Below are 19,355 nucleotides of genomic sequence, written 5' to 3' on the forward strand. Positions count from 1 at the left end.
TTAGCCATTCTGTTCCCAGCAGTGTTGTGGAAAAAAAGATGTAATCAAGTTCCAGGAGCAGTTCAGCTGCTTGATTCTGATTTCTCAGCCTATAATCCTCTCCACTGTATGCCTGTGACTCCTTGTCATTCCTCTTGGTTAACAAAATGGTTAGAGGGAGGGAAAAAGAAGATAGCAGAGGAAAGAAGATCAGCGTCTGCTCGCTTCTTACTCAGCTCTTCATTAGGTCTCCTTTCCTAGCTCCAGACACAGTCAAGATTGCAGTCTTCGCAGAAAACGTTTGCCAAGAATTGTAGAGAATAAAAAAATGGACTTTGTAATTTAGGATTAATTAAATAATAGCAATATCTTATTTTAATGTTTAGGTAGAAACTTCACACCTGACAGATGGGTCCTTGGCTAATATTTCATTGACACTGTTCTACAGATGGAGCTCTCACTGCACAATGCGTAGGAAGCATTTTGTGGTAAATAGAACTTTGGGGGGGCAATCGATAGATGCCTCAGGAGTTCTGGTAATCTATGTAATACGTGGATCAGAGTTCATGCCGTTGATTACCACGGTCTAGATTTGTTGGCCCTGGTACCAATAAGTGTTGTAGGATTTTTCTCCAGGAACATTCAGTTGTTAAGTCTCAGAGGCAAGGAAGAAACTTAAATCCAGGGCCAAGGAAATTCAAGCAGACAGTGGAAGGATAATGAGGCAATGGAATGCAGGCTTGTGAAGTGTTTGAAGATTCATCCCAAGTAAGGAGGGAATCCAGCATGTCAACAGTGGGGTCCTTCACCTGGACAAAGGGAGTAAAACAGATTCAAGGAAAGAAGGAATTATTGGAGACGTGACAGATTAAAAGAGGAGGTCCGAGATACAGATCTTGAAGGAGCACTTGATAATCAAGTAGGATGTTTGTCCTTGTAATGGAACAGCATATGGGTTAACAACTTGGGGAACAGAAAGCCATGCACAGGGGAGTTGTTACATTACTGCTGGACCCTAATGATGATGGCAACATCCATGCACATTAATTGAATCCTTGTCATATGCCAAGCACTAGGCTAACTCTTTACTTGCCCTATCTTATTTAATCCTCACATAAACCCTCTTAGGTAAATAATATTTTATTCACCTTTACCCAATGATGAAAATGAGGTTTGGAGAAGTTGGGCAAGGGACAAGTAAGTAGCAGACCTGGAATTCCTACCCAGCTCTCTCTTACTTCAGACCCCAGAGCATTTAACCGCTGCCCTGTATCCGAAAGTTACATTAAATAGCAAATACACAGTGTTGCTTCTATTCATACCTTAAGGTATTTGTTGTTTAGTAACACATACATGAGGGAAAATAGAGGTCTTTATATTCTTTATATCTTTATATCATCTTTATATCTTTATATCATCTTTAATAAGCTTATTAGAAAAACTTTGTCCAGGTATTTCTATGGACTTACCTGTTTCTCTTAATATTATGACCAATTTATTAATAAACACCTTCCCATACAACTGTTGGCTGGGGCTAGGAACTTTACGTGAGGTTGCTGTGTACATAAACAGTAAATCTGAGTGCCTTTGACTTTATGTGGGGTGATTCTTCCTTTTAGTGGGTACCCTAGCTGCTAGATAGTGTCAGAAGTTCTGGTGTTCTTGAGTCTTCCTTATGCACTGGAGTACAGGTTGGGGTGGCCTGGGAGACTTTCAACTGCCCCTGGATGCTGGCTTTCCTTTGGTCATATGGAAGGGTCTGCTCTCTGTAGGCCTGGATTTGGGAGAGAAAGAGGCAGAGAAGCTCTTGTGACTTCTAGCTCTTCCTGAAGCTGGGGCAAGGGGTAAAGGAAATTGGACAGATCAGAAAAGCTTCCAGAAGTCTTTCTGAAGCTCCCAGAGCCAGTAACCCTGTGAGATTCAGGCCACTGAATCTTTCCACCTCTTCTTCAGGGGGGCACCCTAGGAGTGAGGGGCACAAAAGCCAGGCTTTTTATTCCTTCTTTCTTCAAGTCATTCTCTAACCCCTTCTCCTACAGAAAGGAACAGGCTGCAATTGTTTAACTTCTCTGTTTTCCATAACCTTTCTGAATGCTAATTTCGTAAGTACCACATTGTCATAGAAATGTCACCTGGACTCGCTGAACAAATAACCCCAGGACGTCAGAGGGTTCTTGGAGCAGCTTTCTTACCTCTCCTGAAGGGCTCATCCATCCCACTGCTGACTCCAGAGATTCAACTTCATGCACAAAAGTGACAGAAATTATAGTCACCTATGTAGAACCCCTCTCTTTTTTTCCATTTATGCTCAAATACAGTGCAGTAAAATGATGATGCTGTCATTAAACATATCTCATGAACTTTTTACCAAGTTTCATTTCATTGCAACACTGAAGTCAATGTTTGGTTGCTGAGGCATTATACCTACACTACACCCAGTGTGACAGGCCACTCACAACTTCAAAAACCCGAAGCGGGAGTGCCGGGGTGACTCAGTCAGTTAAACATCTGACTTGGGCTCAGGTCATGATCTCAGAGTCCTGGGATTGAGCCCCACGTTGGGCTCCCTGCTCAGCGAGTAGTCTGCCTGTCCCTCTCCCTCTGCCCCTTTGCCTGCTGATGCTCTCTCTATCTCCATCTCTCTCTCTCAAATAAATAAAATCTTAAAGAAAAGAAAAAAACCCCAAAGGGGACTCTGCTAATAATCACAGATGATTTTGGTTTGGGCATTTGGTATTGTGACTATTATTGTCATGTCCTGCTGGTGCATCTTTCTCTTTCTTTGAGGAGCTCAGAAAGTGAGACTTTCGTGAGGGTTTGTTAAGGACAACAAGGAACAGACTGTTTGGGCATGATAACAGCAAGTTAGTGAGTGGGGGTTAGACCCAAGTTAAGGTAGATGCTATCTTAACTATAACTGGTTTAATTATATTGTGTTAATCATATTTGGTTTATCTGCCTTCCAGAATGTGCCTAAGCCTGGACACAAGAGAACAGACTCCACCCACAGCAGTAATGAGTCTGAATACACCTTTAGCTCTGAAATTGCAGAAACTGAAGATATGCCGTTGAGGACAGAGGTACGTTTTAGATACCTATCCCTACAAGTAGGGTGTGACCATGCTATTATTAACAGAGAACATTTCCATTGTGGAGCAGACCTCATTTGCCCATAAATGTAACAGTTTTTTCAAACTCTTTATATTTCATGAATGACCAATGGGTGCTTAATTAGCTTATTAATTATTACCTATATTTTCTTATATGTACATGCATACTTATTATAGATGTTTTTGGTCAATAGACATTTTAATTTTAAATGTAATTTTGATGACCAGATTTTCCCTTTTGTAATTCCCTTTTTTTTAACATACTCTATTATAAAAAAATATAGCCTGTCATGAATTTATTTCAGACTGAGGTAAATTGTTTTAATAGTAAGCCTTTTGTCCTTGAATATTGTAAATAGCCAATGCCCAAGAATGTAGCAAAACTGCTGCCTTTGTTTGATGACAGTTTTTACCAATGTAATTTTTGTCCACAAAAATGCAAGAAAAATAGCATATAAATCTGCCTTAGGGTTTGTGTTATATGGTCTGAAATCAAATGCACATGACTGTGACTCCAAGAGTACAGGGACCTTAAGTTAGATGGTCCCAAACCAATTCTCAGATCTTCTTTTCAAATACGATATTAGTTTCACTAACATGTAATTCAGGCACAACTCTTCTATTTCTGTATCATAGTCTGAGAAAATGGCCAAGTCAGAAATAGACTGCTTCTGGCAGAACAGCTGAAGAAAACTGAATGATTCTTTCCTTTCTTGTCTTAGTTTTACTGAGGAATGAAAAGTTTCTATCATCTCATTCTGTTCGTTTTAAGCGAAAATGTTATATAGTTGGAATCGTACATACAAGAACCCTAAGTTAACTTATCCAAGGTCACCGCGTGTAGGTGGCTGAGCCGGTATTCTAACTGAGGCTGGTCGGCTCAGAGCCGCCTACTCTAATTCCTCCCATCCGCATTTTACCCTGCAGTCCTCCAGTCTGTCCTCTCTGTAGCTAACATTAGCCTGCAGACCATTGATGGAGCAGCACGGCCACTGTATAGCAGGAGAGAGGTTGTTCCGGGTTTTTGGCTGCTATGTAACAAACCACCCCAAACTTCAGTGGTTTCAAACCACAGCAATTTATTCATGTTCACAACTCTTCGAATTTTGACTGGGCGGTTCTTCTGCTGCACATGGGGTTGGTCTTAGCACCTCCCTGCCTCCCAGCCCAAGGAAGAAGACCTGGGGCATCTCCAAGCGACTTCTCTGTTCAGTGGCATGGTGAATGCGTTCTGAGAGTGTAAGAATAAAAGATGCCAGGGCTTCTGGGGCCAGGCCCAGTACCAGCACAGCGTCAGTTCTGCCGCATTCTACGTCATAGCAAATTACAAGGACAGCTTAGACGCAGGGGAAAGGGAGTGGACTTCATCTCTCGTTTGTTTCGGGAGCAGTCATTAGTAGCCATCTCTGGAGTCTACCACGAAGTTAGACTTTGAAGATTTCAAAATTACAGCCTCGGAATCTCTAGTGGATATCACAGTTTTAGGATTGCATCCAGTTGGTCTTCATGGGACTACTCACTCCCAGCAGTCCAAGGGAAGTATGTTTCCACACTGCTGGCTTCAGTGTAATACGACTTGAGCAGCTCCTGCAAGGGAGGGGAAACCCAGGAGTAGGAGGGTGTGTTTGCAGCAAATTATTTTGTATTAAACTCAGGACAAAGAGGCTTCTTATTGATAGTTTTGACTGAGGACATTACATTTTTAACCTCAAAAACTCTTCTGTGCTTTACCTAATTTTTACTAGTAACAGTATTTGTTGGCATCTCTACACTTTTCAAGTTTTGTCCAAATTCTTAGATTTGAGGGGAGAGTTAACTTTTGTTTCTAATTCTCACCCATATTTCTGCTGAATTTTTCTCAAATTAAGAGTTAGTTTAGGGGCACCTGGGTGGGTTAGTTGGCTAAGCATCCAATTCTTGATCTCTGTTCAGGTCTTGATCTCAGGATTGTGAGTTCAAACCCCGCGTTAGGCTCCACGCTGGGCCCGGAAACTACTTAAAAAATAAAAAGTTAATTTAGAGTGGGATTTAGTATATTGCTCATCTCTTTTAAATAATGAAGTCTGACCTGTGCTCCAGAAGTCACAGACAGATCTGGAGTATTGTGTATTGTCCTTCACATGCACTGACCATCAGCAATAGGTCATGCACCTGGAAATCTCTCAATATTGAGCAAGGCTTTTCACTAAACTAGTCATCTTGTTCCTTGTGACTAAGTGCATGCATCTGAAATGTGGCTGGCTCTGGTTAGAAGGGTTTTCTTAACCATTGGACAGACTACAGTAACTCTCCTCCTTGGAACTAAGTCCAAAACCTGAGCCTCAGTCTCTCCATGCCTCAGTTTCCTCATCTGTGAAGTGATATGCTATGATTATTATCTTACTTTAGAGTGATGTTTTGAAGACTGAGATAATTCTTATAAAGCACTTGTAACAGTGTTTGATACATAATAAGTGTTCAATAAATCCATGTTTTTGCTCTAATAAACAGATTTCCAGTGACTGTCCTACAATTCTGATTGGGTGTGGTCAGGATCAGAAAGATAGAAATCTGTAAAATTGGTAATAGAAAAAGAGAAATTGCTTATCGGAAGGGAAGTTGGGTGGAAGAGAAGTATCAGACTAAGACTGGCTGTGAATTTGCACTCCTGATTACTTCTGACTTCCAGGTTTGTTTTTCTCCCTGCACCTGCTTCTGTAATGGCCAGGTTTACAAATTGCCCCTAACGAAGTAAAGGAGCACTTAGTACTCTAGTATTCCCAAGTAGCTCCTTCAGAATCTGGTGCCAGGAAGATAACAGGCCCCCTCTTGGTTATGAATTGATTTTTTAAAATTTAAAATGGGAGTTTTTCAGACTGTTTTGGAACACAGAATTCCAACCTCAGTCATGCAATGATAGCAAAATTGGATGTAAAAAAGAATTGATGTCTTTCTAGCTTTGCCAGACCTGTGATTTGTTGTTCACAAGTCAGCCTGGCACCTGCATGGCTGTTTCCCTCTGGAGAACTCACCTGCCAGCTCCACCTGCAGCACAGCCTTCCCACGCCCAAAGCATCTTCATGGTCTGGAGTTGCATTCTTTGGGAACCTTTGCTTCTCCCTGCTCTGTCATGCACCTCTCTCAGTAGCCATCGACTCATTATCCCAGCTCTGCTTCCGCCCTTGAGCTTCCTCACACCCGTCAAACCCAGGGCAAGGGTCACTACAACCTTCTCAGCTGTTGTTAGCAGGAATTCCAGAATGATTGCAGATGGAGGCTGGTAATTTTGTGAGTAAATTCTCTTGTCTCCTGGATTTTCCTCAGATGAGAGACCATGATTTTTTAGGTCTGTTTCAAAGCTTCACTCTCTGAGAAAAGCCCTGATTGATAACGTACCTTCTAGGGAAGGAAAGCAAAGCAAAACCCCAGAAACTTCTCTGAGCCAGATAGCCCAATCTTCCTTTTTGCTCGTGTGGCACAGAGAAGACAGATGGTATCTCTCTGACTAGATATGTCATTAGGGGTAAGAATGGACACCATGTGGAGCACTCTTAAATAATTACCAGTCCTTATGTCTCAAGCAATTTTGTAGTTGTCAGATGTTATTTTTTTGTATTCTTTCACTTCCTATTTTAATACTCCTGTCTATAGAATTTTGTTTTTATCTAGCAGTCAACTCATTCTTTATGTAGTATTTGCTAATATCTAAAGAGTTACCCCATCCCATTTTTAAATTAATTTTTTTTTAAAGTGAGAGAATAAGTGGGCACCAGCCCAGGCAGGGTGGGGGGCAGAGGGAGAGGGGGAGAGAGAATCAGAAGCAGGCTCCACACCCAGCATGGAGCCCAACACCCTGGCATGATCTCACGACCCTACGATCATGGTCTAAGCCAAAATCAAGAGTTGGACACTTAACTGACTGAGCCACCCGAGCACCCTACCCCATCCCATTTTAATGAGAAGATTCCTTTTAAACAAAAATGCCCATTCAGGATTGATAAGGATGATTCCCAAGTGATGACATTTTATGTACAATGAATGACGTTGGGAGGTGAAGTCTTCTATTATAGAGTAAAAAAAGATTAAGTAATTAAAATTTTCAGAGACACATACATCATTAATAAATGAACAAACATTAAAAACACATGAATAAAATGTTTATGTTGTAAATAAACTAAAATACAAGTATTTGTGGGATGTGTAGAAATGAGTTTTTATATGAGTGAAAATCTACAGTAATTTCACGTTCAGGCAGGATATCATGTCTGTTCTGCTCAGTCAGGACAGACAAACATCATATACCTAAACTTTTTCTTTCTGTTGAACATTACAAGAGTGGACAGTAAGAAAAAGTCCCGGTCTAACTAGTTTGTGGGTAAATGACCCCGATAGCCTACAGATAATTGCCCCACTTCTTGGTTTAATTGATTCGTCTTAGATGTTGTTTTAGAACTGGAGTAACACTGAATTCGGCACTCCTAACAATTCAAAAAAAGACTAAAGACAGCTAATAAACATAAAAAGAATTCAACCTCAACAAAAGGCAAAGAAATGTAAATTAAAACTACAATTAAATATACTTTTGGTCTGCCAATGAAGCCATTTAAAAAAAATGATGACAGTCATTGTGGTAGCAGTCAGGGTGGTGGTTGCCCGATGAGTGTAAACTAATTTAACAGACTTAAAAATATCAATATTTAGATATTTATGTAGTAAGATATTTATTTTAGTATATTTCAATAGCAAAAAGTTAGAAACAACTTCAATGTCCATCACTACGGTAATAGCTAAGCAAATGATGATACACATGTCAGTATAACTATTAAAATTATGGTTTCAAATACATCCTAAATTTAGAAAACATTTGTGATACAATGCTAAATTTAAAAGACAATACAGAATTATGATGAAAATATTCCAATTACTTAAATCTATAGAAAAAAGAGTGGACAAAAATTGTAGGTTTTTTCTGGAGATGGGATTATGGCTTTATTTTTCTTCTTTGTATTATTTCCTAAACTTTCTATAAAAGTTTATTTTGGGGGCGCTTGGGTGGCTCAGCCAGTTAAGTGTCTAACTCTTGATTTCAGCTCAGGTCATAATATGAGGGTTGTGAGATCAAGCTCCACGTTGGGTTCCACGTTGGGTATGGAGCCTGCTTAAGATTCTCTCTCTCCCTCTCCCTCTCCCTCTGCCCATTCTCCTCCCTCTCTCTTAAAAAAAAAAAAAACTTATTTTGCTTTTATATCTGGAAAAAAGTCTTTTAAAAAGTTGACAATTTGAAATATAAGACACACTAATCAGTTAAGAATTATACTTTGACTGGGACACCTGGGTGGCTCAGTCAGTTAAGCGGCTGGCTGCCTTCAGCTCAGGTCATGACCCCAGGGTCCCGGGATCGAGTTCCACATCCTGCTCCTTGCTCAACGGGGAACCTGCTTCTCCCTCTGCCTCAGGCTCCCCCGTTTGTGCTCTCACTCTCTCTCTTTCTGAGAAATAAATAAAAATCTTAAAAAAAAAAAAGAATTATACTTTGACCATTTAATTATTGTTACTGTTCTCTCTCTTCCTAACAAAAAGAGACAAAGAGAGTCTTTATTGTCTCCATTAAATCTAATGACACAATTCTTTCTCTTACCTCAATAAAAGTTCAAACCTGAAGTAAACAAGGGAGAACACTTATGGCACGCTCACAACTTCCATGATGGTGTTTATTCTTTCCCTTTGTTCAGCTTTAATTAGTGTATCTTTTCTTACACTAGTAGCTCTCACTGTGATTCTGTTCTAGAACCAATTGACATACTTTTCAGATGCTACTAAGTTATCTTTCTCTTTATTAAGGGCTATATATGTTTTAGTTTTCCAGTTTTCTCTGTCTAATCTCAATATATTTATGCTGGCACTTTGCCATTTCAAAAATCATTTTTCCTGAATAGAAAAGTAGTCCATGCTCATTGTAAACAATTCAAATATAGAAATGTGTAAAGTAGAAAATGAAACTTTCCCATAGTACCTCCCGTTCTCCAAGATTACCACTGATGGCCTTCTAGATTTTTGTATGGCTTGTGCTAGGTATATTTAAAAGTCACGTGCAGGGGCACATGGGTGGCTTAGTCCTTAAGTGTCTGCCTTCAGCTCAGGTCATGATCCCAGAGTCCTGGGATCAAGCCCCCTGTCAGACTCCCTGCTCAGTGGGGAGCCTGCTTCTCCCTCTCCCTCTACTGTGCGCGCTCTCTCAAGTAAAAATATAAAATCTTAAAAAAAAAGTCACGTGCATTTGATTTTTTAACAAAAATAAGATCAGAATATAAATAATGCCTTGCAACTTGTGTATTTCACTTAATACTTTTATCTAGGACATATTTATCCATTCATGTATATCTATTTCATTTTTTAACAGCTACAAAATATTTTAGTTTGATTATACTGTAATTTAAGTAACTCTTCTATTGAGTAACATTTGGGTTTTTTTTCAGTTTTTTACAATTATAAAAATGCTGCAATGAACATCTTTTTCCATATATTCTTGTGTACTTATGTAAGAATTTTTGTAGGATAATTCTTAAACGTATGTTGTTAGGTTAAAAGGTATTCATATTTAAATTTTAATAAATACAGCTTACTTGCCCTTTTAAAAGGCCTACTTATACTTCCACCAGTATTGCTACTGCCACTTGGCATTATTGATCTTTCCAGTCTTTGCCAGTCTGACAGGGGAGAAGTAGTGCCTCGCTGTTGTTTAATTTGCATATCTACTCATTAGCTAGGGTGGACATGTCATTCTTTGGCCGTTTGTTTCTATTTCTTCTGTAAGCTTGCCTGTTTTTCTCTTGGCCTGTTCATTATTTTTGCATTGGCTCGTGCATATTCTGGATCATCTTGACCATCTTTTGATTTCTGGGGTTTAGGAGCCAAGTGAGAAGAAGGTGCCCCTGGACATGTCATTGTTCCTCAAGCTCCAGAAGCGGGTCACAGAGCTAGAGCAGGAGAAGCAGGTGATGCAGGATGAGCTGGACCGCAAGGAGGAGCAGGTGCTCCGCAGTAAGGCAAAGGTACGTGCGGCTACCCCAGGGCCGCGCTAACTGAGCGCTGAGCCTGCGACTAGCTCCGCAAGCTCTTCTTTAATGCAAACTCAGCCCACAAGTGCTTTATCTAAGCAGCATTGGTTCACCTAGTCAGGGCTGAACTCTCCTCACTGTTTACTGCAGAGTAAGAAATATTCTGGGTAAAAATATGGTGATTAAAGTATAACTACTTATTTATAACTTTATAAATACTATAAACTTTATAACTTATTTGTAACTTTACATTTTCCCTAGGAAGAAGAAAGACCACAGATTAGAGGTGCAGAACTGGAATATGAGTCACTCAAGGTAATGGGGAGTTTCCGCCCAAGGCTTCGAATATCTTGTTTTGGCAAACGACCTGTTCAGAGTTTCTCTTTTTCTCAGAGAACATCCTTAAGGGCGCCTGAGGTTCTAGCTGTACCCTTATTCAGGCATTACTTCTAGCCTCATGTTGTTTCTTTTCGTAGATTCCATGTCATATAAGCTGGAGTTCAGTCTAAGCAGAGACAGGAGCAGTAGCTGCCATTTGAGGCTATGGAAAGTAGTGAAGGACATTGATTCTCGCGTCAGGTGGCCTGGGTTCAAATGCTAGATCTGCCATCATATGGCTGTGTGCAAGTTATGTATCTTTTCTGTGCCCTAGTTTTCTCATCTCTAAAATGGGGATAATGATACTTTTTATCGTATAGGACTGTCATGAGGGTTATATAAAGTAATCCATGTAGACTGCTTAGAATAGTGCCCAGAATGTAGTAAGTACCCAGCAAATGTTGGCTGCTATCATTATCCTCATCCTTTTTAAATGCCTGTACTTTACATATCAACTCTAATTCTTACAATAATTCTGCAAGTAAGTATTTTCATTTTACAGATGAGGAAATTGAGGTTAAGAGATACAAGTAACTTCCCTAAGATCACCCCACTAGAAACTGACAGGAACAGGATTTGAATATATCTTTGGCTCCAAAATCTGTGCTCTGATGACCAAACCCCACCGAAAGTATGTACTTATAGAGAAAGATAGCTAGGTATTAGTTTGCTAGGTATTAGAATAGAAATGTGTTCCAACTTACTTTTATTTTTTATTTATTTTATTTTTTTTTAAAGATTTTATTTATTTATTCAACAGAGATAGAGACAGCCAGCGAGAGAGGGAACACAAGCAGGGGGAGTGGGAGAGGAAGAAGCAGGCTCATAGAGGAGGAGCCTGATGTGGGGCTCGATCCCACAATGCCGGGATCACGCCCCGAGCCGAAGGCAGACGCTTAACCGCTGTGCCACCCAGGCGCCCCCCAACTTACTTTTTTAGAAACTGTTGGGAGGAGGAAGATGAAGGTAGAGAATTGTCACTTTTATGGTTGAAGGCAATGTCTATCTAACAGGTACTGTGTGTCCCAGAGCAGCTGAACATGGGAAGGGCTCTGATTAGGAAGGAACAGGAGTTCCCAAAATACAAAGCATCTTGGGTAACCCAAGAGTCAAGGTATAAAACAAACAAGAGCCCATTCCTTGCTACAGAGTAGGTTGTGGGTGCCTGGCTGGCTCAGTTGGTAAAGCATGTGACTCTTGATCTTAGGGTCATAAGTTCAAGCCCCACGGCGGGCGTAGAGTTTATTTTAAAAAATAAATTAATTAAATAAATAGAAATAAAGTCAGGGTAGGTTGTTCTCCACTAGGCTCCTTCCTTTGCTTTCCAGAATCAGAACCTTTTGAGCCCTGTGAAGTTTGAGCTATCAGGCTATCAGCTATGAAGACACCCTCAGCTTTAAAAGTTGTTTAGGCTATTAATTAAATTATTAGTCTTAAATTTGTCTTTCTCAGACATTTTCTGCTTGTGTTTATTTTTTGCTGTTTTCTCCTTTTGCAAACTGTAGTCTAGAATAGCTAGAAAACTATAGTGAGTTTTATGATTATAACCAAAGCTAAGAGTTAGAAAAGCCACAAAATAGCATAAGGAAACTCATTATTTTAAAGCTTTTACGTCTATTTGAGAGTTCCTGGGGTCTTCCTAAATGGTCATGAGGACTTTTGTATTATTTTTTTTCAGTAATATTACTTCAAGTCTAGTCTGATATATTGTTTCCTGATAGTGTGATGTGGAACGTCATTTACGTTAATAGGACCCTGTTCTCTGTGGTTTTGCCACTTCCCGTGGTCCAGTACTGCTAATTGCAGCTTCCTCTTGAGGCCGTGTGGCATTGGTGTAGAGAATGCCTGTCCTCCACCCTGCCCAACCCACGGTTCCTTTCACAACCCCTTCCCTGAAGATAGTTTGGACTCTTCCACTGACATTCAGTAAACACTTGACTAATAATACCTCATATTTACTTTAGTTTTTCCTACACCTTATCTTATTTAATCATTGTCACAACTTCTGAAGTAAGTTATTTCCTTTTTAAAGATGTTGAAGCTGAGGCTGAGAACAGTGAAGAGATTATCATCAGGTGGTAGAGTCTGATCTTGAATCCAGGTCTCCAGACAGAAGGAAACCTTCTAAGCGCCCTAGGTTCCTATCATCATTTGTTTGGAAGTTAACTTTTACCAAAAAAAAAGTACTATTTTAAAATACCCTAAAGAACCCTTTTACCCTTTCTGAATTATAACATGAATAAATCTATTGCTCCTTCAATGAAAGTACTACTTGGGTAGTGTTTATGTTTGCGGAGAAAGAAAAGGGTGGCAGCAAAGGGTCATCTCTATTATTCTGACTCTCTGTTGCCTTTTGTACCCTTCGTCTGGAGGACCAACTCATGCTATGGGTCATACAAGACAAGGATCAGATGGGATGGGATGGCACAGGCCAACGGAATGGGAGTAGGACTGTCATCTCCAGCTCTTTTCCATCTGCCTGCCTCACACAAAAATGGACAAATAGTCCATAGTCTCTCATGCTTCATTCCCCCTTCTGATTACCCCCCCTTTCTTTATCCCTTTCTTCCCCTACCGATCTTCCTAGTTCTTATGTTCCATAGATGAGAGAAATCATATGATCATTGTCTTTTTCTGCTTGACTTATTTCACTTAGCATTATCTCCTCCAGTGAGAAACAAACTGAGGGCTTCAGAGGGGAGGGGGGTGGGGGAATGGGATAGGCTGGTGATGGGTAGTAAGGAGGGCACGTATTGCGTGGTGCACTGGGTGTTACACGCAACTAATGAATCATCGAACTTTACATCAGAAACCAGGGATGTACTGTATGGTGACTAACATAATATAATAAAAAAACATTAAAATTATTTAAAAATGGACAAATAAAGACATTCTTTGTAGTATATTAAAAAATGAAGTCCAGATTTAAAAAAAAAAAAGGGAAAAAAAAAAGGAAGTCCAAATCACAAAGTTCCCAAGTATTAGCTCAGTATTTCTCAAAATGTGGTCTCTGGGCCGGCATCAACATCACCTGGTAACTTATTGGAAATGCACATTTGTGGGCCTCATACCAGGCCTTTTGAATCAGAGGCTCTGGGGGTTGGACCATGCAATCTGCCGTCCAGCTGATCCTGATGCCCTTGAAGGGAAACACTGCATCGGAGGTTCGTGTCCGAGTAAAGACATTCATGTTTTCTGTTGCAGAAATGAGCAATACAAATCTGATTACTAGTTAGTGGAAGACTGGGGATAGGAAGGATCATTCATTTTCACGTAAGAATAGATTAATCCGTGAAAGAAAGGGTTATATATTCTTATACTAGTAAAAGAAGACTATAAATAGTTTTACCGTAAACTGTGGCGAGGTCTGATATGGTGCTCTAAACCCAAAGTGACTTCTCTGGAAGAAACAATAAAATATTTTATCTTTTATACGTAGAAGTGTCTCTTCCACTATCATAAGGCCTTGTGTAATGTGCTAAACAAGGCAGCGTGGTGCTTTCAAATGCCTGTCTGCTTTACTGTTTGCCAGCCAGTAATCTGAGACATTTGTATTTTGGTGTCAGAACTCTGCTCTGGGTTCCCATCGCCACTGTTTGCGCAGAGTGTGCAGAGGGCAGTGCTAACTGGTGACAGGAGGGTGGCTGGTAGTATGTGAAAGTATGGAAGGGGCAGAGGATGAGCATGGCCATCCGGATGGCACAAGGAGCCCATCCTTTCCTCCCACCTCCCAAGAAGACTTCTGCCAGCAACTTCACCAGCCTGGCAGACACATGTCAAAGTAATTTGAAAAATACACTGTTTGTTGTCATCAAAACACTAAATGGAATGTTATTAGTTTGAATGGTATGGTAATTTTTTGATTCAAAGTTAAAAGTCTTAAGATCTCAATGGTCTTTCCATTCCATTCTACAAAGGAAATAGAATAAGGGTTCTGCTCATCTGAACCATTCATTGGAAATCACCTGACCAGCTGAACCCTCGTACTTGCCCTTATATTTACCTGCAAACAAGACCTGGGCTTCTGAGGCCTGGGCTAAACTTGCCCCTTGGGACTCTGCAATCTCTCCAGGCCTGTGAACACACCCTAAGCAGGTCTAGAATAAATGTGACTCTGGAATTTGGGTTGATGAAGCAAACTACTATTCACCTTGCTCAACTCCACTCGATGTCAGCTTTCTTAATTTGCAGAACAGAGTTCCCAGTAGAGCCTGGGAAGCCATTCACTAGGGTAGCTCTGACGATCTTTTCCAGCAGAACTCTACCGTCTTGGGGGAACATGAGTATTCCAGTGTAAAGTTGAGGATAACGGCAGTGAACTACTCTTTGTCTCTTCATACAGCGTCAAGAGCTGGAATCAGAAAACAAAAAACTGAAAAATGAGCTAAATGAGCTGCGCAAGGCCCTTAGTGAGAAAAGTGCCCCAGAGGTGACCGCCCCAGGTGCACCAGCCTACCGTGTCCTCATGGAGCAGCTGACCTCTGTGAGTGAGGAGCTTGACGTCCGCAAGGAGGAAGTCCTCATCTTGAGGTCTCAGCTGGTGAGCCAGAAGGAGGCTATCCAACCCAAGGTAAACACGAGCACGTGACTGAAGTGGGTGTCTGGGGATTGACCTCTTTCTTTCTATCCTTTCCCTTCAATTTATAACGAAGCAAACACAAGCATTTTTAGTCTAATTAGCATTTAGTCTAAAGGATATTGTCATTTTTTAAAAAATCTCAATGTTGCTTTAACACTGTTGCAAATACCAATTAAAGTGAGCAAAAGAGGGGCGCCTGGGTGGCACAGCGGTTGAGCGTCTGACTTCGGCTCAGGGCGTGATCCCGACGTTATGGGATCGAGCCCCACATCAGGCTCCTCCGCTATGAGCCTGCTTCTTCCTCTCCCACTCCCCCTGCTTGTGTTCCTTCTCTCGCTGGCTGTCTCTCTCTCCGTCAAATAAATAAATAAAATCTTAAAAAAAAAAATAAGTAAATAAATAAATAAAGTGAGCAAAAGATAAATGAAATCCCAAATGATCTTCCATGTGTCATTTCTCACTCATAAGCAAAGGGCTTTTAAAATTAATCTTTAAGTAGTAATCTGGCCATGAAAAATTTTCATCGAAAGTAAAATTCGGTGCTCCTGGCCAGCTCAATCAGAAGAGCATATGACTCTTGATCTCAGGCTCATGAGTTCAAGCCCCACGCTGGGTGTGCAGATTACTTAAATGAATAAATCAAATACATAAACTTTAAAAAAAATAAAATTCTGTTAAGTACAAATATCCACAAATTGTCTTGCTGTGGGAAGGCATTAAATATGACTTTAAAATTACTTGTTGAAAATAGCCCATTTAACTGGAGAGATAACGTATAAAAAGGTTAGAAATGAGATCAGTGAGTAGAAGTTCCATGGAGGTGATTTCTGCTCACTTCAGGGAGTTCTGTCTAGTAGGGGGAGCTGTCCCAACTGGGGATGGGCTGTGTGTGGTGATTCAACAGAAGGAACTCCTGCCAGAAGGTAGAGATGGCTCTCCAAAATCCTTCCTGCCCTCAGGCAGTTTGAGACCCAACACTGTAATGTGTTGGTTAAAAATGGGCCTTTTTGTCATTTGCCATCTTAAAACCTGGCCTGTGTCCCTGCCCATGTTCATGCAGCAAAGTGTTACCAAGAATTAGACAATCAAGTATTCCAGCTGCATAACATACCATATAAAAAATGACTATGATATGTAATGAACTGGAAGATCTGAGAGTACTTCTCTTAGAAATGGTAGTTCTGCATGTGGTTAAAATACTGAAACTGTCATGTAACATTTGGATTTAAGAATGGCAACTCATATCTGAGATCAACACTGATCCAGAAAATATCAAATTCTGAGAACAAGATATTTGTGACTAATCTTAGGAGGGAAAAACATCCCAGGAATAAGTGGAGTTATATAAAGAAATGGGCTTTCTTATTTTAATACAAATCACAAACCCATTCAGTCCGAAATGAGAAGATTCTGAAAGGGGAATCTCTCCTTTGGCCTGGCCCTGTAGGCTCTCCTTCCCCAAGGCTGTCTCCTTCCCCAAGGCTGTCTCTGTTTGGTTCCCATGACTACCACTGTGGTTGGGCCTTGAGATAGAAGACTCTGTCTGCATACTGGCTGGAGCAGAGTCCAAAATCACAATTCCTTTCTCTGGTTCCCTTGTGACAAAGTGGTATTCTCACAAGAAACTTGAGTTAAGGGAAAGGAAAAGAAAAATGAACCAAGGGGCATTAAAACAATCTAGCTAACAGAGCACATAGTTCTGGTGTCACATGCTCTCACGCCCATAGCTCACAGCAGCTCTCTAGCCCCTAAAATGGGCTGGACCTGTCTCACCAATGCCCCTGCTCTCCAACTCTCAGCCTACACATGGCAGCAGCTTGATATTTGCTAAGAAAAAGTCCATGACACTGATGGAGACCTTTCAAACCCATGGCTGTCTGTCCCATTCAGTTTCCAGTCCAAGAGACTCATCATTTCACAACTGCTTTGCAGGGCAATAGTGACTGACACCCAGTGAGTGAGTAGGTGATAATCCAGCCCAGTCAATCTAGTTCATCCGCTCTGCATTTGCGTATTCTAGAAGACTTCACTTGGACAAATGACCTCTTATCAGAGCTTTACTGTAATTCTCACAGACCTAGGATAAGAATTTCACCCATATGCTTTAACAGGAGGGTCATTTTCTCACATACTCACAAATTAGAAAAACCAAAACAGATCAAAAAGAATTTCAAGCACTTGTTCCTGAAAATTAAGAATTATCACATAAATATATATATTAATGTCTGCCTTATGCCAGTTCCATGAATACTAATTTTTGGGCTTTTACAGTAGCTTTTCTCTGTTGTGATGGGGCTCGTTGGTGGGATTTATTTATGGAACTAAGGGTTTATTGTTTTCTCCATTTTTTTTTTTTGTGCTTGCTGACTTGTGATTTTCAGGATGACAAGGTAATAATAATTTTTTTTTAATTTTAGCAAATACTTCTGTCTAATTCTAAATTTTAGTTTATAAGTATTCCCCCAGTATATGCAATCGATGCTTCTGGCCACCAGTTCTATATGGATATTTACAAATTAATTTCCTATTTGAGCCCTGTCTGTGTCAGTGGAAAAATAATGGACGTAGTAGGCTCCAGTCTGGATCACAGGGAGGTCTCCATGACTTCTAATTCATAGTCAGTTCTCCAGCTCACTATAGGAGTTATGGTGGGCCATCACAAGCACAGGGGCCCGGGATGGGAGTCCCTTAACTTGGAGCACACCCAAAAGCACAGGCTGTCCCACACTCTTGTCTAGTAGCTGTGGGTTTGTTGACCAAGGGTGAGAAGGAGCCTCAGGAGTAAAGCACACCCTTCCTGGGAAGGGTAGGATTTTCCTAGGTGGTGCAACCCTTTCTAAACTTCTCGTCACTGGCATGGGGGAGACAAACCTTGAGCAGTGAGTTAGGAATTTCCTAACGCTGGTGGTCCAAGTCTGATGCCATGCCCCAGCCACCACTTATTGGCGAAGGTAGGCCAGATGAGGGAAGGACTGGCTGCTTACTATCAGGAAAGCAGCCGATCAAGAAGCTTACCTTTCCATTAGATTAGTTAATAGGATCAAGTTACCTAATTTACTAAAAGTTCAAAAGTACATCATGTAGAAAAAAAAAAAACAGTACATCATGTAGGTCTTCGGATACCAGAGAATACATACAGCATTATTTAATATAGGGATTGGGTCTTGGAGAGTTACTACTTAAAAGTTAAAAATCTGAGTACAGCCCTTTGTAGAATAGAAAAATTTTCTGTCTTTCAGGGAAAGAGAAAAAAAAATTCTATGAAATATATGCTAAAATATGTATAAATCATAGCTAAAGAAATGTTCTATGTGGTGTTTATGGGAAAGATATTTAAAATTCAGTAACAGAAGCTCTTGTTAATAGCTCTTATCAGATTATATTTGATCTTCTCTGAGGATCCATTTATAAGCTCACAAAAAGCTTTAGGAGAAAAGTGAGATTTTTTTTAAAGTAAGTTTCTTATCAAGCACTGGTCTTGAACTTACTCAGAACTGGTCTCTAAGGTCATGTTTTTAGAAGTGTATTCTGTTAAGTCCACTTCATTGTGAGACCTGGCTTTGGAGCAAACATTGACTGACAGATCAGACATATACTATTTAGACAAATAGAACGGGCCCTTGGGTTCTAAAATGTATTATTCGCTAGAGGCTACAGAGCAGCGGTTCTTAGTCTGTTCTTGCCCTGGTTTAGGAGAGACAGAGAGTAGCTGAGTAGAAGCAAGACTTGGAAATTACATTGGTTGTCAGACAGATTAGACCAAAAAGGAAAAATAAAAAAAGGAAGTAAAAATGTTAGCAGAAAAGTGCTTTTTATACCAAATCATTAGTAATGCTGACCTGCCAGAAATGTGTTTCAGAAACTTATGTACCATGCTATAATGTAACAGAGGGAAAGAGTTGAATAACAGCAGATGGTAGATACTTACAAGGAGCTAAATCCTTCCCATTTATATATATCTAAATATGTGAGAAAAAACTTCTAATTTTGCTAAAGCATATCATCTACCTTTTTTGTACTGAGTTTTTAATGGAAAAAATGAGCTTTATGTCAAACTTTACGGTGTTTTACTGGGGCATTTGTTTTAGATGGTACGTAGTAGAAAGAGTAGCTTTTGTTCTTTGTTCATTCAATAATTGCTTGGTGTTTTTACCTGGTTATTGTTCTAATGCTTTATGTATACTTGGAAATATCTATATTTTTTATGTACAAAGTATATATACATATATATAAATGTGTGTGTATATATATATATATATATATATATATATA

The 19,355-nt window shown here is 40.1% G+C and overlaps 1 protein-coding gene across 1 annotated transcript in view; it reads left to right on the top strand.

Moving 5' to 3' along the window:
- Positions 1-19,355, top strand: part of MYO5A (myosin VA) — a 124,031-nt gene that overhangs the window by 75,429 nt on the left and 29,247 nt on the right. Inside the window, exons 26-30 of the mRNA XM_040620421.1 lie at positions 2,946-3,059; positions 9,977-10,120; positions 10,388-10,441; positions 14,847-15,074; positions 17,465-17,473. Of these exons, the coding sequence (XP_040476355.1) occupies positions 2,946-3,059; positions 9,977-10,120; positions 10,388-10,441; positions 14,847-15,074; positions 17,465-17,473 (549 nt within the window). The remainder of the gene's footprint in view (positions 1-2,945; positions 3,060-9,976; positions 10,121-10,387; positions 10,442-14,846; positions 15,075-17,464; positions 17,474-19,355) is intronic.

The sequence above is a fragment of the Ursus maritimus genome, unplaced genomic scaffold, assembly GCF_017311325.1.
Source record: "Ursus maritimus isolate PB19 unplaced genomic scaffold, ASM1731132v1 scaffold_35, whole genome shotgun sequence".
Classification (NCBI taxonomy): Eukaryota; Metazoa; Chordata; class Mammalia; order Carnivora; family Ursidae; genus Ursus; species Ursus maritimus.